Raw genomic sequence first — 17,962 nt, forward strand, 5'->3', positions numbered from 1 at the left:
ATTTATTTCCATCGTATAATCGTTTGATCGTTCAATATTAAAAAAGAAAAAAAGTCGAAACTTCAAGTTCATTTCTGTAACATATTGGGTATAAATCAAACTTCGCGCCACGTTTTAAGTCTACCATGATTTTCTATTCCCAAGGTTGGTGATAAACACGAGGGACTTTAAACTTAAAACGATATCTCTAAATGACGTTAATTTCCTCGTTAATAAAGATCGGTTAAATTTCGATTTCTTCGAAAATGTTCTTAAATTTTTCATCGATTCCGTTCAGACGGATCGTATCTTCGAGTGGCAATATATCAAAGAGCTTGTACAAAAGAAAAATGGCGACCGAGGTGGAAAAAGCACGAGTCGCTACTCCCGGCGGCGATACTATATTTGGGAAAATATTGCGTAAAGAACTACCATGCAACTTTATTTACGAAGACGATAAGGTGAGCTATTAATAATTAGTAAAGAGAATGCGTATATTTGTCATCTATGTATATCATTCTGCAAGCATCTTTACCAGGTTAGTTTATCGACGATTCAGCATGATTAATTGCTTTGTTTTTTGATCAGTGTGTCGCATTTAAAGATATCAACGCCCAAGCTCCCGTACACTTCTTGGTAATCCCAAGAAAACCGATTTCACAATTGTCAAAAGCGGACAACGAGGATGAAGCTTTGCTGGGCCATTTGATGTTGGTAGCTCAAAAAGTGGCGAAACAAGAAGGTTTGGATAATGGTTTTCGTTTGGTAATCAATGACGGAAAAGACGGTGCGCAATCGGTCTTTCATCTGCACCTGCATGTACTCGGTGGTAGGCAGATGCAGTGGCCTCCGGGTTAACGAGTTATACGATCTAATCTTATTTCGCACGATTCGAAATTCATGTACATCGTGTTTCTCTTTCGAATGTTAATAAAAGGTTGAGGTTATGAAATACGCATTGACGCCGTAAATGGTTTATATGTGTGATAACATAGGCTTTTCTTTTTTCTTTTCTTTGTAATTTTCGATACATCAGATTTCATTAAAAACGATAGTACGTATACCAATGTTTTTCGTTCATTCATCGGTTTACACAAAATACAAACTTTTATTTCATTTCCTCTCGTAAACCGTGTACTCGAACCGAATTCCATTTTCCTCCTGAATTCCATCCGGTACATTGGGATCCCTAAAAACGATCGCAATCATTATTTCGCGATACGTTAAAGGAATTGGCGAAACTTACTTGACTGGTACGAGATCGGTCGAAAGTTCTGGGAAAAATGTGTCGCAATCGAAACGTTTCTTTATTCTCGTGAGATACAAACGATAAAAATTTGGTAATTCTAAGACCTCCTGAAATCAAGATATAGCAGGAGGGATATCGGGGAGAAAGATATTACTCGAACGACCATCGCAATACGAACGTACTTTATAAACGGAACTTCCTCCTATGACCCATATTTTTTCCACTTCCTCGCACAAGGGTGGTCGAGATATAACGTCGAGTGCGTCTGAAATATTTTTGCAGGGAATCGTTCCGCTACCAAAGTTTCTACAAAAATCGGTTTAACGATATAAGTTCTTCGACGCGGCTATTTAGAAAATCGTGTTTTAAATGATTACAGAGATTGTCTCGTCAAAACCACGTTGATACGATCCCGCAAGGGTTTATATTTTGGCGGTATAGAATCCCAGGTTTTTCTACCCATTAGTACCACGTTTTTTTTCTTTTCATTACTCGTCTTTGACGTCATGCGTGTAAAAAATGCCATTTCAGTCCTATGTGTGAGATATCGCGATTAGACAACGTTATATCCGACGAAGCGACGAATCGCATATATCAGAATAAAACTTACTTCAAATTCCACGGCAAATTTCCATTCATACCGATACCCAAGTCTTCGCATACCGCTGCTATTACGTACAATTTTAAATGCATCTCGAACCGAAAAGAAAACTCGTGAAAACATTCAAATGCAACGCAGTCGCACAAGATGGCTTATGGATCATAGCTCTCGCACACGTGTTGCCCAAGGTCTGCCTGAAAAAAGCAAGTTTCTGTTTCCTGTCGCCAGATGGTACTAAATGACTGCTAACTAGTTTGAAAAAATTAACAAAAATTCGATTTAAGTAGTTTAATTTTAATCACGTCACATTACACGTTTGAAACAACGTTCTATACATATTTTTATAATAACAATATTTTTTCTTTAACGAAAAGATAAATAATACAGTATATTATAAAACAACGTTCAATTATGCTTTACGCATAACGCAGGACGTATCTACACGTATCTTAAATTAGTTTTTTTTTTCCTTATATTTACAAAATATTCTATTTCAATTAAAATCTATTTATGTCTTCTGTTTTTTGGTACTCGGGCCGCTATCTTGTTCGTCGGTCTGGAAAATAGTTTTCGGTTGCGTCTTCTTATATGCCGGTGCTATCCAGTATGGATTTTCCTCTGCTTCTTTCGCGTACTTCAAAATTGCCTCTCTAGGATCCTGATCGTCCTCTATTCTTTTACTGAGTCCAAGATTACGAATAACGTAAGAACTTAAGGTTCCACCGGAGGAAGCTACTCTTCCACCTTGGCCGGAAGTAATTGGCAAGTCTGGACGTCGCGATTTCACAGGATCGAGACGATCCTTCTCCATTTGTTTTCTGACGGATTTAGGTCTGTCTTGTCTAAACAAGGGTAACGCGTGCGGCGTTATAATTTGTTGAGTAGACATTACTTCCATATGTTTGTGTTTGAAGTGAGATTTGACGACGCATAACTTCGCCCCTCTCATGCTTCTGTTGATATCGTAATATACTTTAACAATTCCATTTCCGCAACCAACGAATAGTTGATTTAATTTTGGATGCCACAAAGTTTTAATAACGTGGGAATTGGTTACCGGTATTTCGTTTACAAGCTCAAACGTTTTGGTATCGTAGAATAGAATTTTACCCATATCTTGACCTTTTTTTAGAGATTCTCCGGTAACTATCATAGAATCGTCCGGACTAAACATACAGTCCGTTGTTTCGTATCTCGAAAATAAATCTTTTACTTCGAATATGGGAACTTTAAATGACCTCAAGTCCCACAATTTCAACGTGTCGTCGCAACTTCTCGTTGCCAAAGTATGTCCAAGATAAGAAAAACTTAAGCTGGATATCTCGTTGTTAGAGCCATGGGCGTTTCTCAACGTCAACGAGGGATTTACAAAATTTTTTCTATGATCCCACATTTGTATAGAACCGTCTATACATCCGCATGCTACTACGGTTCCCTCTCGGCTGTAGCTACAAGTAGTTGGAATCGTTTTGACGCCGTTTTGTGCTCTGCATTTGATAACGTTCTTATGACCACGCGGTCTATGTAACAGCCAAATTCTACAAGTGCTGTCTTGCGAGCAAGTCAAATATTCCTCTTTGGTAAACGGATGCCAACACCCAGAATTCAGGCCTGCGGTGTGACCCTTTGTACGTGCCATGTCCGTTATGTATTGATCGCCTTTTACAGTTTCGCATTTCTCAAAGCCATCCCTGTCCAATACTTTGGCTTGTGCCGCTCCTGATATAACTAGTATCACATCTCCGGTCGTAGAGTATTGTAAACATTTTATTGGATGATTTTCACAAGGTTGCAGGGTTCTGAAACTTCGCATGGACGAATCCATACCAGCGAAGTCCCAGAAACAGACGTCGTAATCGATCGATCCCGATGCAAGACGTGCTCCGGATGGATCTGCAGCAATAGCGATTACCGCCTTCGTACCATGCGTCATCGTTACCTCGTGAGTGCAAGGAATTTTCTCTTTCAACGACATTTCCTCTGTTTCGGATTCATCGTCTTCCTCTTCCTCTTCGTCCTCTTCTACCTTCCTACCGTCAATAATATTTTTGGAAGAGAGTATTTGAGAATCGTTGGCCATCTTACTCATCTTTTCTTTCGAAAATGAGATCGCAAAGTCGAAAACGTATTCGTCTCTTTCCTTAATCGTGCCAAACGCGTAAGGATATCGACGCGTGAGAATATACAACGAAACTATGCTTGGACGCGTTTACGAAGAGTGGAAAATACGATATTCGTACGACTCTAGAGTGCGCTAGTGTTGGACAAGTTTCTTCTTAGAGGGGGAAGCTTCGAGACGATTCGAGTCTCGTAATGTACCGACAGATGGCGCTGTTACGGCTAGTAAAATCTGTTGTCAGTATCTTTGTTTCCTCTATGTTGGTACGCATACAAATTTGCCACGAAATTTCATTTTTTTTTTTTTTTAAATAAACTCTTTTTTTGTACAATTATTTGCATTCATTGCTGTTTTACAAGGGAAACAAATATTTCTTGTTACAAAAATTTTTTCTTAATTCATGGTTCGAAGATAATTCAACGTGTAAGCGTTAGTGTACCGTGTTGAACGTAAGGTGGTGTTAGCGGCTTCCTCGAGCTCAAAGATGTGGAACGTTGAAGCGAACGAATCGTATGCTACTAATTGATGCGATGTTACCAAGGTGCGTTATAACAGCCATTACTTAAAATGATTTGTCGAATTTGTCTTCGTTGTAAGAGAACGAATTTGTCGATATTACGTCTGAGGATGTATTAAAAAAAAAAAAAAAATAATAATAATAATAATAATAAACAAGGAGGCAATATTCTAAGAAGACAATGAATGAACGATGGAATTTTATAGGGGAAAAAGACACACAAAAAAAAAGAAAAAAAAAAAAAGAAAATGTAAAAACTGCAGGACGCTTTACCCGGAGCATAAGTGTGCGCGCGTTTGTGATACACGCTGGCATGTCTCGTCCGGGAGAGGGAAGGGAAAGGACACGCCGCGTGTGCACGGCCGACTGCCTGCGAGTGGCTGCTTTATTATTAGCAGTTCTTGCTGGATCCTTTGATCTTAGCCGACTTCGAAGCACTACGCCACTCACACCTGTCGACTGCCGTTTCTACTTCAATCAGGAAAGCAGAAAAATGTCTCTATCTTCTTACACTCGAGAGAGACTTACGAAAGAGAGGAGACAGTTTGTTTAAAGGCGCACACTTAAACGCGATAAACGAATCAATTTATCTCTATCCCCATCTTCGGTTATCCTTCGATCGAATAATCATACGTCGCCTTAAGCCAGAATATTGTTACGATTTTCTTATTTATCATTTTCGTTAAAACGTCTCTTTTATATTCGATGCGTACGTTATATATCGATAAAAAATCGTTTCATTAACGTTGGTAAACATTTTATTAGTTTCGTAGTCGAGAGCCACTGGTGGGTCGGCTGAAAATCCTAAGAAGTTGAGTACCACAGGAGATCATTACGTTATGGCGTAGGGCCCGCAAGGGTGGGACTAGTGGGTCAGCCAAGCGAACCGAATCTCCCCTTCACGCCTTAAAAAGGTCAGTCGAAGGCACTACCCTCCGTTCCCTATAAATATACGCTTAACTTACATTTCATTTTCCATTATTTCTTTCGCGTCCTTTGTTTCGTAATACTTTTGTCGGAAAAAATTGTAAAGTGATTTGTCTCTCTCTCTCTCTCTCTCAAGGATCCACGCAAACCGTGTTCCACTCATCTTTCTCGGAAGAGGCCTAATTAAAAGGAGAGAAATACTACGTTGGCATTAACCGAAGGGAAAGAAAGTTACGCGATCGTTACAGGAAATCGCGACGTGGAATGCGGTGGAACCACATGTCGCGCAGATGCCAAAGCGTATGGGCTTAATCGTTGCTTTCGTCAATTAGCACATTTGCGGTATAATTGACATGAAAGAGAAGACACGCGATCTTGTTCATTTTGTTGCGGCGAAATCGTTTTTGATCGTCTTTACGGGTCAGCGATACGTCTCGCCTTAATAAAATAACTATTTCGCCAAAGACGAGCAACTACCGACGATTTTAGCGATAAAAAGCGGAAGTATTCCTCGGAGAAATTCGCTAATTAAGCGTACAATTTGATGAGAAACATCGACCGAATACTACGTAGGCACTCGTTACCAGAAAGGAATACTCGCGATAACGAAGTCGATCGCATAACTCTTCCATATAAAAATGTATTATTTTCGAGTCGTTTCTTTTCTTTTTGAAAAGGGAACGAAACGAGATCGAAAGGAATTTCATTACTCGGTATCAACGTCAGGACAAAAAATGACAAGAAAATATTATTGTTATTTAATACGAAGAATTTTCTCCAAGGCGCAATTCTCTTTTTCCCTTTCTCTCGTTTCAGACCGCAGACTTTGATACTACGTAAAATCGCAAAGAATTAAAGGTCCCAAGTTGGATCACACCTCCGGGATACGTGAGCGCGGAACACCCGTTATTACGTTACAGAAACGAGTATCTTGGGGGCCTGTAAACTTGTACGTGTAAGAGGTGGACCGAGAAAAAAAAGAGAACGGATATAGGAAAGAGATAGGATGATTCTTGGAAGGAGAACTCTTTCGAGCCCTTCAAATATAGCCACCTACTTATATAGCGTATACATTATACATACGTCGCGGCAAGTGGTAAAAATCACTCCCTTTAATTTGATCCCTTCCAGACCCTGCTACCTTGCGCTCTTGAAACGCTTCTGGCCTTCGAAGGCGTAGTAACTTTGTAACAATCTATACCTACTGAGAGAGATAAGAGAACGTTATTAAATTCACGCGAACATTGAATATCGTATTACAAAAACTTTTCTCTAATAACGATATCACGAATGTTATCAAAATAAATGTTCAACGGTGATAGCATCGAATAGGAAGATGGACGATCTTGAGTTTGGAAGCTACGGATAGTGTCAAAGTCGTGAGAGATGCGATCGAATAGCGGAGAGAAACGGGATTTCGCTCGAGCGGGAGATACGTAGAGTTGGCAGACAGAAGGGGGGAGAAAGAGAGAGGAGAGATACTGGCGGATACGTAAATGGTGCAAGGGAGCCTCTCATTACTCGGTAATAGCCCGTAATAACATGGATTTAATGCGCGGCTTCAAGTAGAGGCTATAAGCTATAAGCAATCGTTCGCCGCCTTCGGCACTTTTAATGAATAGCCCCCTACTCCTTTCCCGGATGTTCATATCTCTTTTTCTTTTATCATCTCTTGTACCTAACGAAATCTGAAAAATAACTAATTTTCTACGGGTTAAAAGTTTTATCCGGCTTTACGCCGTTCGTTATACGCTCGTAAGGGAAAAATGGAAGGGAGACGTTGAGTTTCGAATTTCGACTCGTAAAAGGACGAGTTCTCTTTGAAAAGTCGAAAAAAGATGTGGAAGAAGGCTCGAACGACGGAGAGAAAGATTCGAGGTATACGTTCCAAGGCATAATTGCGCTGGATCAAGCTCGACGAGGAAAGAGCTAAGGACGTTGGTGGGCGATCGAGGGTCCCGAGGCGACTGCGTCTGCGACTGCGACGGCAGCGGTGGCGGCGGCGGCGGCGGCGGCGGCGGCGGCTGCGGCGGCAAATCATCAAAGGGAACTGTAATTAGCTGCGCATGTGCCGTGCGGCCAAGCGGAGCACCGGACGCGGGAATTCCCGCTTTTTGCTCGCGATCTTCATTGCTGGACGCTCTTGGGACGAACCCTCTTGCCGATCTTCTTCTCTTCATCTTTATCTTCTTCTCCTTCTTCTACTTCTTCTTGTTCTTCTCTTTCTCGACTTCCCTCACGAAGAAATTCACGGCGATTACCATCTCGCCGTAAACGATGCGACTCGAGACGCTGATTTGGATTAAAACGTACGAATCTCGAAAAAGTACGTTTACGAGTTTACTTTATATATATTTCCATCTTTTTTTAATTAAATTTAAACGTTAACTTTTACGATCATCGGCTCGTCTTTGAATTCGAAATTCGCAATGCCCGAGTGGAAGTAAAAAATGGGGATACGCGCGGCTGGCAGTTTGAGAAAGCATCGAGCCGAACTGGCCGCCGTGCCGAGACACGTTGAGATTTTAAACTTTTTCTGCGTCTGTCGCTTGAAAATCACGATTCGATTCACCGGGATCGGTCGAGAACGGACTGGGACGAGTTTTTGGGCCCTTCGAACGTTAGGCCCTTCACCTTCTCTTCTTTTCTTTCCTTTACTCGTGTCTCCTCGCATGGGATCATTCCTCTTTTCGTTTCTTTTGCGAGCCGCGAAACGATCGAGCTCGAAGAAATATCATTGGAAAGTACTACAGCTCGATCATAATTATCTAGAAAATTTTGCGAAGGAATTCGTTTCGATTGACCTACATACGCGACGAGGCACCTTTTATAGGTACACATTTTAATGAGATTTTCTCCTCTTAATTTCTCATCGTCAAAGTATCAAAAAGTAAATTATACGCGACCATAGGAATCGGCAACTCGATACCAGTTTTTCTGCAGGACGGAGCACGGTTAATAAATGCAGAAAAGTAGCTCCGGACGAGGACTCGCTTTGCTCGAAATATCCAAGGCACGTTCCAAGGAGGAACCGCCGCCGATGGATCTTCACATCCATCTTCTTTGTTCTCCTTTTTCTGGTTGGAGCCGAGGTACTGCCACGGTCGCTTCTTTTACCCCTATTGTTTCTACCTCATCGTTGCGTCCTTTCTTTCATTCATGACCGACGAAATCAAATCGCGATGCTCGATGAGACCTAAGAACGTCGACGATTTTCGAGACATTCCTTTTACGTTTCGCGGAGTCGGTCTGTCCTTTTTTTTTTTTTTCTATCAAACAAGCGTACGATTTTCTTTCTTTTCGACAGCTATTCGAAATTATAGAGGCGGTCCTTCGTGAAATAACAATTATTTCTAATGAGTGGCCGACGCGCGAGTTCATTAAGATCTCGTATGCAACATTTTCTCTCGCGAGCGAGACAGTGCCGTAAATCTTTTCAGACGCGACCGCGGTCGAGTGCATAGAACTGCACGAGGCATGGTGTACCCTCCATGAATCACATCGATTCGTTCATGTTTCTCTCTCTCTCTCTCTCTCTCTCTACTCTTTTTATTCGCAACAAGAGGGGAAAAAAAAAGAAAAATATATTCGCACATTAAAAGCGCACTCTTAGGTGCACGCCCTTATGCGAGAAAATGGATTTATAATCGCGTTTGATAATACCGTTGGTGGTCGAGACGTGGAAGGAGAAACGCGGACGCGATATTACGGTGTATCATCGATCATTATCTCGAACAAGAACGAGCATTAACGTGCATTAACTTTGCCTCCTTCGATGCGAATTTAATACGTCGCGATGTAAGTCTAGGTTCGATTAAAGGGGACAATCTTGAGAAATTCGCAAACGATTTCCACACCGATCGATACGTTCTCTTATTCGTTGTACACTCGCCGCTGTATCCGATCTTAGTTCGAAGACGAGCTTGCGTTTTTCGATTAGAAAGGAAGAACAGAAAGGAAAAAAAAAGAACGAAACGAAATAAAAGAGAAAAAGTTGGGAGAATCGTAGGAGAGCGGGTATCGAAGATATTCGTTACGGGCCGGCTTATACGCATTAACACGATTTTCGAGTTTCTCGACCCCGTGTGCTCGGACCCGTGCTCGGGGCCTCTTTTCACGTCTGTCGGACCAGTCGCAACGGTCTGTTACGCCCATCGAAGGACGACCGAGGGAGTAACGATAGAGCTTCTCCGGTGCGGAGCTTTCATGCAGCGAAATAAAGAAACCGGTGAGACAGGTCGTGTTCCATGGTTCTCTTTGATGTAATCCGCACGAAGACTCTCATTTTCTCTTAAACGCGAAAGTACTAATTACGATCCTCTTATACCTTCCGCGCGTTCCTTCCCGACCCTTTTCTATCGACGACGTAGGCGGTATCTATTTCGAAAATAATGCTTTCGCTACTTCTTCTTTTCGAATCCGCGACGAACGCGTATAAATTTTCCGAGTTTACTCGCTTCGGTCTTTCGCGAGATTCGAAGGAAAGAAAGGGGAGACGTAAAGTCGTAATATCTTATCGAAATCGTGCAAGTACGTACTTACATAGCCGGAGTGTACGACGAGTGGGACGCGATAGCTAAAGATACACGAATACGTCGCAAGAAAATTTATTAGAAGCCCCGTCGGTGCCCCGTCGAAATTTTATTCGGTGCCTGAACGGCAAAGGCTAAGTCCATTGTGAGCCGTAATGAAATCATACAAAAGGGTTGTTGGCCGTGGATACCGAGGGACCCCGTCGGAGGGACAGAGATAGTAGGAGCCGGTATCGCGAAAAGAAAGTAAAAAGCGCCGGGGCGAGAGAAGGAGAAGGAGAAGAAGAAGAAGAAGAAAAAAAGGGAGGAGAGCGAGTGAAGGGCGAAAGAACAACGAGGAAAAAACAAAGGGCGCCCTCCCGTGGGGAAATATGAATCCACCGTGGTCAGTTGGCTAATCAAAATCTACTTTGTAAGCGTGTATATAATATCCTACGTTGTTATATACCACTTTGAAGCTCGAAAACGTATATTCGAGGAATCGATTATTTCGCGCTCGCCTCTCTCTCGGCGATGTTCTCGTCCAGCTTGAGAAAAAGTCGTTCCAAGGAACAAAGCTGAGCGAGCGATTAGGAGATCCGTTCTAACCTCGACGATGTAAAACGTATTCGAATTTATTCGAGCGATCGTCCCGTCGGGATAGATATGGGAGGGAAAGGGAAAGAAAAGCATACCTGTTTTGTCCCGTTCGTCATAAAGCGTTGACGTAACCGTTTCCGGGAATTCGAAGTGAAATTCATCGCTACGGGATTGCTCGGCGTACTCCGTCAGTCTCCCTTTGTTCCTAATTGCGCTCGTGGGATTGGTTCGATGACTAGCGGCGGTAGAGCCGAAATAATAGGTACCCGTGGCCGGGAGGGTCGAGGCGAGGCGTGGAAAAGGGAAAGAATCCTTCGGCGAGAAGGAGAAGGAAGAGCGCGCGCTCGAGCGCGAGAAGTTTGAAAGAGGAAAGGCAGCGCAGGTATGCGCCTATGGCGTGTACCGAGTAGAGAGAGCCAGTCGCACGTTGCCGAGCAGAGCCGAACGTTGCCGAACGTATCGCTTGAGGATAATCGAGAAGTGCCGACGTCGCACGAGAGTTTGTTGTGAATCCGATGCTCGACCGTCGACAGTCCGATTCGACTCGTCGTCGCGGTGTCGTCGAGTCTCTCCTCTCGACGCGGTTCTCCTTCGCTCTACTTTTTCCTCCGTTTATCATTGTTATGACTTACAACCGTGATCTCGCAGCAACGAAATCGCGTCGATCGAAGAATCAGCGTGAAGCCTCGACGATCGCGCGTAACGAAGTTAAATAAGTTTCGCGCGAGGCGCGATGCGCGCCAAATTCGAACGCAAGACGAATCGAAATCGTGTCACGTTCGACGACTCCTTCGCGCGAGATCGAGCTATTCGAGAAGAGTCCCGTGAGACGATAAAAGAATATTTTCGATCGTAGAGAAGAGAATGATACATCTTTGGAGAACGATCTCGTTGCTATCGGCGGTGATTGGCCTCGCGAGAGCATGGGGCATTAATCACGCGGGTCAAACGGGCACGAATACGAAATGCGAGAGACTCAGCGTTTCGTTTTGCCATGGGCTGCGTTACAATCTCACTGCCATGCCGAATTTTATGGGCCACGAGGATCAGTTGCAAGCGGAACGCGGAGTGAGTTTGCCACTTCTCTTTACTAGATCCGTATCTCACGTTTCGTTCGGTTCTTAGCAGGTCTACCTACCAACGATCGATCGCGTCGAGATCTCTCTCCGTCGTTGGTTGAGAATATCGTTGAAAGAAACGATTGGCTTTAAAGGCTGCTATTTTATCGTTTCTTCCTCGTTTCGCTTGCTCGAGGATTCGAGCGAATTACCAACGTCTCTTTCTACGTTTACGAACGATTTCGAAAAATGTTCACGTAGGTGCGATGTCGCAATCGGTCGGATTAACGAATCCATGGAACGAAGGCGACGACGGCGGCGGCACGGCATTGCGCGCGAGATAGCACGTTGAAGCCTCGGAGGAAAGCCATATACGCGTGTCTACGACGCAGGTGGCTTTTATAGTCCTGTCGATAAGATCAAAGGGAGCCGCAGCCTTTACTCCGTCGCGTCTTTGCGTCTCTGTAAATCATTTTCACGATAAGGCGGCCTCGCGATAAACGCTGTTACAGCGGCTATTCATGGACATCGTTTTGCGCCCGGCTCCATTCCCATTCTCTCTCTTCGTCGAGATAGAATATCGAATTCCATGCATTCGTCGACCTTTCCTCCGATATTTAAACCGGTAATACGTACCCTAATTAAATCTTACGATTAGAGAAACATGATCGCGAGATTCGACCGGCATTGTCCTTTTTTTTTTTTTTAGATAAAATCGTTCGACGATCTTACGCGAGGAGGAATCTCGTAAATCGAGGAAAAGGAGCAAGGCAATCGTAGTCGCGAGTTATCTAATTATATTCCAAGAAATTGCCTCGTTGACTCGCAGAATCGTACGCAAGGTCAGAGTAAAGTCGTTCGTACGGCAGTGTAACTAGCTTTGATCTTTCTCGGCTGGATCCTCGTCCGTCTGCGGCTCGTATAACCACTCGGCGGAACCGACTTTTCTAGGAAATATCCCGTTGAAAAGTAAACCCTCCTCTCGTCTGCTCCACCCTCGACTCCTTCGAAATCTCGTCCTAGTCGGATTACCCTTTGAATTTCTCCCAAATTATCTCTCTCCCTCCCTCTTTCGTTTTCTCCTTATTTCGTCACGCCGACGAAGAGAAAGAAAAAAGAGAAGGAGAGAAGTGCAGCGATATAAAAGTTTATTCGCGTTCGCGTATCTCGCGAGCTCGATGTCAGACATGAAAAGCGCATTAAGACGATCGGATATCGCCGAGGATAGGGGTCTTTTGATGATCGCCGATCGAGATAGCTCGTCGGCAGACCCAGATGGTTTCTAACCTCAAAACCTCTCCTCGATACCGTGCAAGTAATTAATTTGAAAGTCGGCTTAATTAGTCGGCTCCATGATTCTCTCTTTTAGCCGACTATGAAATAATATCTTTAAATCGCTAAAGAAATGGACTTCCCTTTTTTTTTATCTATTCTCTCTTCCATTAGCGTTGCGAGCAATGAACTTTCTTGAAAAAATCCTTGTTTCCTTATAAATGGTATCTGTCTGTCTGCTGGAAGATCGTCGATCGCAAACGTAATTGGCAAAGCTTTCAAGAGCGTTCCTCGCTCGAGTATTCGTTGTCCATTTCTTCTTGCACAATGGAATTAAAAAATTGCACAAATGAAAGGTTAATGAACGCGTCGAGAGCAGTCTCGAGGACGAACGAACGAAGGGAAGGAGGAGCGAGCGAACGATCACAGAAGCGTGGATGAGACGCGACGGGACGCATCGTGGATAAATTAAAGTCGATCTTTTTAGTGTGGCTTGCGAAGGACGGCGACAAAGGCGCGCATCGCCGTCGCAAATTATCCGGTACATACATCGTTGAGCACCGCTCGCATCTTATAACGTACGAACGAAGGAAGAAAGGGATAGAACGTCGAGAAAAAGATTTCTTTTTTTAATCGTACTTTCGTTTCCAAACATTTCGACGACGTACATCGTATTTTCGTACTCGATGAAAACAATGTAGGTGGTATGTATGCTTGTGCGTGTATGCGTATGTTATGATATTTGTATGTAGCTCTGTATTTTGTGTGTGTGTGTGTGTGTGTGTACGCAGGAACGATTGGTCTCTCTTGTCGCTGCGTTAAAATCTCCAGCTGTGCGAATCGGCTTGCACGCTGTGAGAAATTATATAAAGGACGTGCGTGGAAGGCGAGTCGTCGACATTAAAGGATCAAAGGGACGGTTCTATCTATCCTATCAAATCCTTTTGCTGATCCTTCGACGGAAAAGGGGAGGAAGGAAAGAAGAAAGAAAGAAAAAAGAAAGAAAGAAAGAAAGGAGGTCACCGCAAGAAGCTTTTTCGTCGACGTATTCGTACATACGGGCACACGCAACATGCGAGTACATATCCTGCGTACTCGCGGGTATATCGAAGGCAAGGCACGCGGCTATAAAAGCTGAACCGATCCGAGCGAGAGGAACGACCGAGGCTGTTGAAGGAGTTCTGGCGAGGGGAACGAAAGGGTGAAATGAGGAGAGGGAGAGAGAAAAGAGGAAGCCGCTCGAATCGTGCGAGTACGAAGCAAGAAGAAGAAAATGAGAGAGAGAGAGGGAGGAGAGAGAAAGAAGATGAAAAGGAGAAGAAGCGGACTACATCTTACCACTACTAATACACTACTACGCAACGCAAAGTCCTTCGTTGTCTCCGAGAGAGCTAAGGAGAGAAGGTCTTTCTCTCTCTTTTTCGCGAGCCATCTCGGTTGTCTGTCAAGACACTTTTAAAATGCTATCCTCCGGCAGAAGCATCGACGTGGAGCCACCCTTTCTCTCCCTTCAAGGTAGATTCCCTTCTTTCTTATTCCCTATGGTGCTCTCGGCGGGCCATTCTCGGAGAAAAACGCGAAATAACGAAGGAAGGGAATGCACCATGCGGGAACCGGTCTCCGTTTCTTCGTTCCTTCCTTCCTTCCTTCCTTCCTTCCTTCGTTGATTTCTGTTCTTCTCCAGAACGCATAGTCTAGCTCTCGTCGTTCCGGACGAGGAAGAACTTTTTATCTTCCTCCTCCTCCTCCTCCTCTTCTTCTTCTTCGTCTTCTTCTTCCTCCTCTTCTTCTTCTTCTCCTCCTTCTTCGTCATTGTCGTCGTCGAATCAAGAGAGACCGACCGTGACAGGGACGAGCATCCGTCACGAGACCGATGCGATCCATCTTCCAACGTCCTCTCTCGTTTTTTCTTCCATTATACTCGAGGGTGCAAGGGAACTATCGCGGTGAAGCTTCTTTACTTTCCTTTACCAAAAGCGACCGTTTATGCGACCGCTATACAGTCAGTAGTAGATGTATATACCCAATTATATATTTGAGATGCTTGCTTGCCAGCCATTAGACTCGTCGGATATTTTTATTTTATCTGACAATTGATATCCATTTAAATATGAGAAGAATTTTGCAAAACGGACGAGACATTTGTCTGTGTGATAAGGATTCGAAAAGAGGAAGATAGACAGAGAGAGGAGAGAGAAAGCAAAGCGTTTTCGAGATGCCCGGAGGGAAGTAGAAGAAGAGAAAAAGGAGGAGGAGGAGGACTACGACGATCGAAAATAAGGGGGTAATGCACCTAACGGGGCGGAGGAGACGGTTCCATGAGATATAACGAGCGGTGGGCATCACGGGCAATTATCCCGCCCATTCTTCCCGCCTCTAGTCTCGCTGGACGTTTCGTTCTCTTCCCTTCGAAGGGTCCGTCGCTTCGAGTCTTCCCTTCTAGCTGCTCCCTGCTCCATTACACCGAGGAGAGAGGAAAAATACTCCCTGTTCCTCCACCTCTACGATGTTCCTTCAAATTATAGCCTCGTGAAATTACGTGGTCACCCGTAACACCCGAGAAAGAGAACCCATTCGCCGATCTTCGAAAGGAACTTTCGATCTTCCCTGTTAAAATCTAATTTAACCGCTGAAATAAAAGAAAGTCTTCGTTTCTTCGTATTTATCGGTATACATGATACCTACCTGATTGCGTAATCTTTACAAAGTTATAGCTATTCCAAAAACTTGAGTACCAATAACTCGATAAACGTTTAATAAATAAATAATTAGTTATTTTATTTCTTTTATCGTTCTAGCTGGCGACTCTGATGCCCCTGGTACATTACAACTGTTCGAAACACTTGAGGCTCTTTCTTTGCGCCGTCTTCGCCCCTGTATGCTCCGAACATGTGGCCATGCAGATACCCGCTTGCAAGTCTCTCTGTCTTTCGGTTAGGAGAGAGTGCGAGCCGGCACTGACCAGCCTCACTCTTCCTTGGCCGCATATGCTCGACTGCGATCGATTTTTGGATCGAGGTAACGAGAAAATCAACTTTTTACGTACTCTTTGATCAGGTTTTACAGATTCTAAGAATTCTTTTTCTTTCGCCGATCTTTCAGGCAACACACTTTGCGTTCAACCACCCGAGGAAACTCTCTCGGACGCTGTTCCGTCCGTTCAACAGCAATGGCCAACGCAAGAACAAATTCAGCCTGTTCAAACGTCCACGGGATTGCAAAATCACCATCAGTGTCCACCTCACTTCGTACAAACGCCGGATGTACAAACGGTGAGTAGGAAAGTCCGATCGACGACAAGTCGAATTTCGTTTAATCCGATACGATCCGTATATACATCTATCTCATATTTTTAGATCTCTTGTGCACCGCGTTGCGGTATCGACGCTTATTATCGCGCCGAGGATAAAAAATTTGCTGAACGATGGATGATAGGATGGGCATGGCTCTGCTTTCTATCCACGCTTTTCACTCTTTTAACGTTCTGGGTCGAGCCCTCCAGATTCCGTTATCCAGAGAGACCCATAGTATTTTTGGCGCTCTGTTACAATTTATTATCGGTAAATTATATCGTCAGAGGTGCGATCGGTACCGAAATCCTCAGTTGTGTCAGCCAACTCGATGGACCCAGCTATGTGCCGGTTCACGACGGATTAAAGAGTATTCCTTGTACGAGCTGGTGGATCGTCAAGCATTATCTGAGTTTAGCCAGTAGCACTTGGTGGGCGATACTGTGCGGTTGTTGGCTTCTTAGCGCCAGAAACGAGTGGAGCAGCGAAGCTCTGCACAATATTGCTTCGTATCTACACGGAGTTGCTTGGGGATTACCGCTCTTTGCTACCGGAGGTAATATCTAGTATTTTTTCATCATTCTTCAAAATTTATAGAGCCTTCAAATGAACTTTGTTATTCTCCGTTTACAGGCAGCTTACTCTCTCGTCAAATAGTTGCCGACGAACTTACCGGTCTCTGTCAAATCGCCGATGAATCCGCTTTGTGGCTCGAAGTTTTACCACACGCGATTCTGATCTTTCTCGGTTGCATTTTAGCAGCAGTGGCAGGCGGCGCGTTGATTCGCGTACGACGAGCTATACGTTCGGCCGGTCGTAGCGCGACGAAACTGGAGAGACTGATGACTCGTCTTGGAATCTTTGCGTTGCTTTACGCCCTGCCAGCCCTTGGTAGCTTAACCTGTATTCTACACGAATCTTCGACGAGACCTCGCTGGCGAACGCTCGCGCTTCTCGCTGCTCTTGATTGTCGATCAGCGGAGAACTGTGTACCAGGTCCCGTTTATAGAGCGGCAGGACTCGAAGTGGCCCTTCTCAGGCCGTTTTTGTCTTTGGTCATTGGCGTGACCTCGGGTATGTGGGTCTGGTCTGGTAAAACTTGTAGAGCTTGGAGTAAATTACTCGCAGCTCCTACTAAACCTACTAGATCTATCCCAACTGCCCAACCTCTGACGCAAAATGTTCTTCGGAATTTTAAAGCCGATGTAAATAATCTGCCATGAGGAGAGTATTAGCGAAATGTACGCAAAAGAATTCCGAAATTGTACATAACGTGTAAATATTACGAATGTATTATATTTTTTAAAGACGTTTTTAAAACGCTCTTCGTAAATATATATATATATGTATTTTTTATCGATTTCCATTTGTACTGTATGTTGGTAAGATGAAGTTGTACAGAAAATTCATTTTCACTGCGAAATCATTGTTTCCCTTAATACGCTGTATTAATTTAACACGAAAATAAAGAAATTTGAAACTGTCAGTGTTTCAAGTTCCTGTTCGAGTTATCCTCTGAAGGTATTGCGGATATTCCTAATCGTTGTACCGTTGATCTCTCTTGGAAGAGAGAGAGACATTTCTTGAAATTAGTATATTATGTGTACGAATATAATGATACAAAAATTAAGAGAATATTCTTTCTTTTTCCAATTTATTCATAAAATGTCACTTATTTTTCATAATAAAATCGAGAATATCAAGACTGCATGCATTAATGCTGATTTTATAATATTTTACGCCAACAGTGAGTACAGGCGTGATTCTTCGATAATTCCGATGAACGAGGTCTCGTTGTAAAGATAAAGATTTTTAGCGAAGACGATTTTTCGAATTTTT

The 17,962-nt window shown here is 43.6% G+C and overlaps 4 protein-coding genes across 7 annotated transcripts; 2 read left to right on the forward strand and 2 right to left on the reverse strand.

The window, feature by feature from the left end:
- The first annotated feature begins 163 nt into the window (after positions 1–163).
- Positions 164–1,040, forward strand: LOC127061711 (adenosine 5'-monophosphoramidase HINT1). Its single transcript, XM_050988985.1, has 2 exons — positions 164–440; positions 568–1,040. The coding sequence occupies exons 1-2, from the start codon at positions 246–248 to the stop codon at positions 835–837; spliced, it is 465 nt and encodes a 154-aa protein (XP_050844942.1). The 5' UTR covers positions 164–245; the 3' UTR covers positions 838–1,040.
- Positions 954–2,030, reverse strand: LOC127061710 (dihydrofolate reductase). Its single transcript, XM_050988984.1, has 5 exons — positions 1,839–2,030; positions 1,606–1,761; positions 1,411–1,534; positions 1,226–1,335; positions 954–1,168 (listed from the first exon to the last, which is right to left on the reverse strand). The coding sequence occupies exons 1-5, from the start codon at positions 1,919–1,921 to the stop codon at positions 1,093–1,095; spliced, it is 549 nt and encodes a 182-aa protein (XP_050844941.1). The 5' UTR covers positions 1,922–2,030; the 3' UTR covers positions 954–1,092.
- Positions 2,031–2,102: 72 nt separating this feature from the next.
- On the reverse strand, positions 2,103–4,055 carry LOC127061685 (gastrulation defective protein 1 homolog). The gene has a single exon (XM_050988923.1). The coding sequence runs from the start codon at positions 3,916–3,918 to the stop codon at positions 2,338–2,340; it is 1,581 nt and encodes a 526-aa protein (XP_050844880.1). The 5' UTR covers positions 3,919–4,055; the 3' UTR covers positions 2,103–2,337.
- Positions 4,056–4,160: 105 nt separating this feature from the next.
- Positions 4,161–17,757, forward strand: LOC127061682 (frizzled-9-like). 4 transcript variants are annotated; one of them, XM_050988906.1, is made up of 5 exons: positions 4,161–4,489; positions 15,632–15,851; positions 15,936–16,105; positions 16,190–16,679; positions 16,757–17,757. In XM_050988906.1, exons 2-5 carry the CDS (start codon positions 15,644–15,646, stop codon positions 17,344–17,346), a joined length of 1,458 nt encoding a protein of 485 aa, XP_050844863.1. In that variant the 5' UTR covers positions 4,161–4,489; positions 15,632–15,643; the 3' UTR covers positions 17,347–17,757. The 4 variants fall into 4 exon arrangements, with proteins under 4 accessions (XP_050844863.1, XP_050844860.1, XP_050844862.1 ...); XM_050988903.1 differs by lacking the exon at positions 4,161–4,489 and adding an exon at positions 10,742–11,571; XM_050988905.1 differs by lacking the exon at positions 4,161–4,489 and adding an exon at positions 11,578–14,348.
- The last annotated feature ends 205 nt before the right edge of the window (positions 17,758–17,962 follow it).

Source organism: Vespula vulgaris, chromosome 2 (assembly GCF_905475345.1).
Source record: "Vespula vulgaris chromosome 2, iyVesVulg1.1, whole genome shotgun sequence".
Taxonomy (NCBI): Eukaryota; Metazoa; Arthropoda; class Insecta; order Hymenoptera; family Vespidae; genus Vespula; species Vespula vulgaris.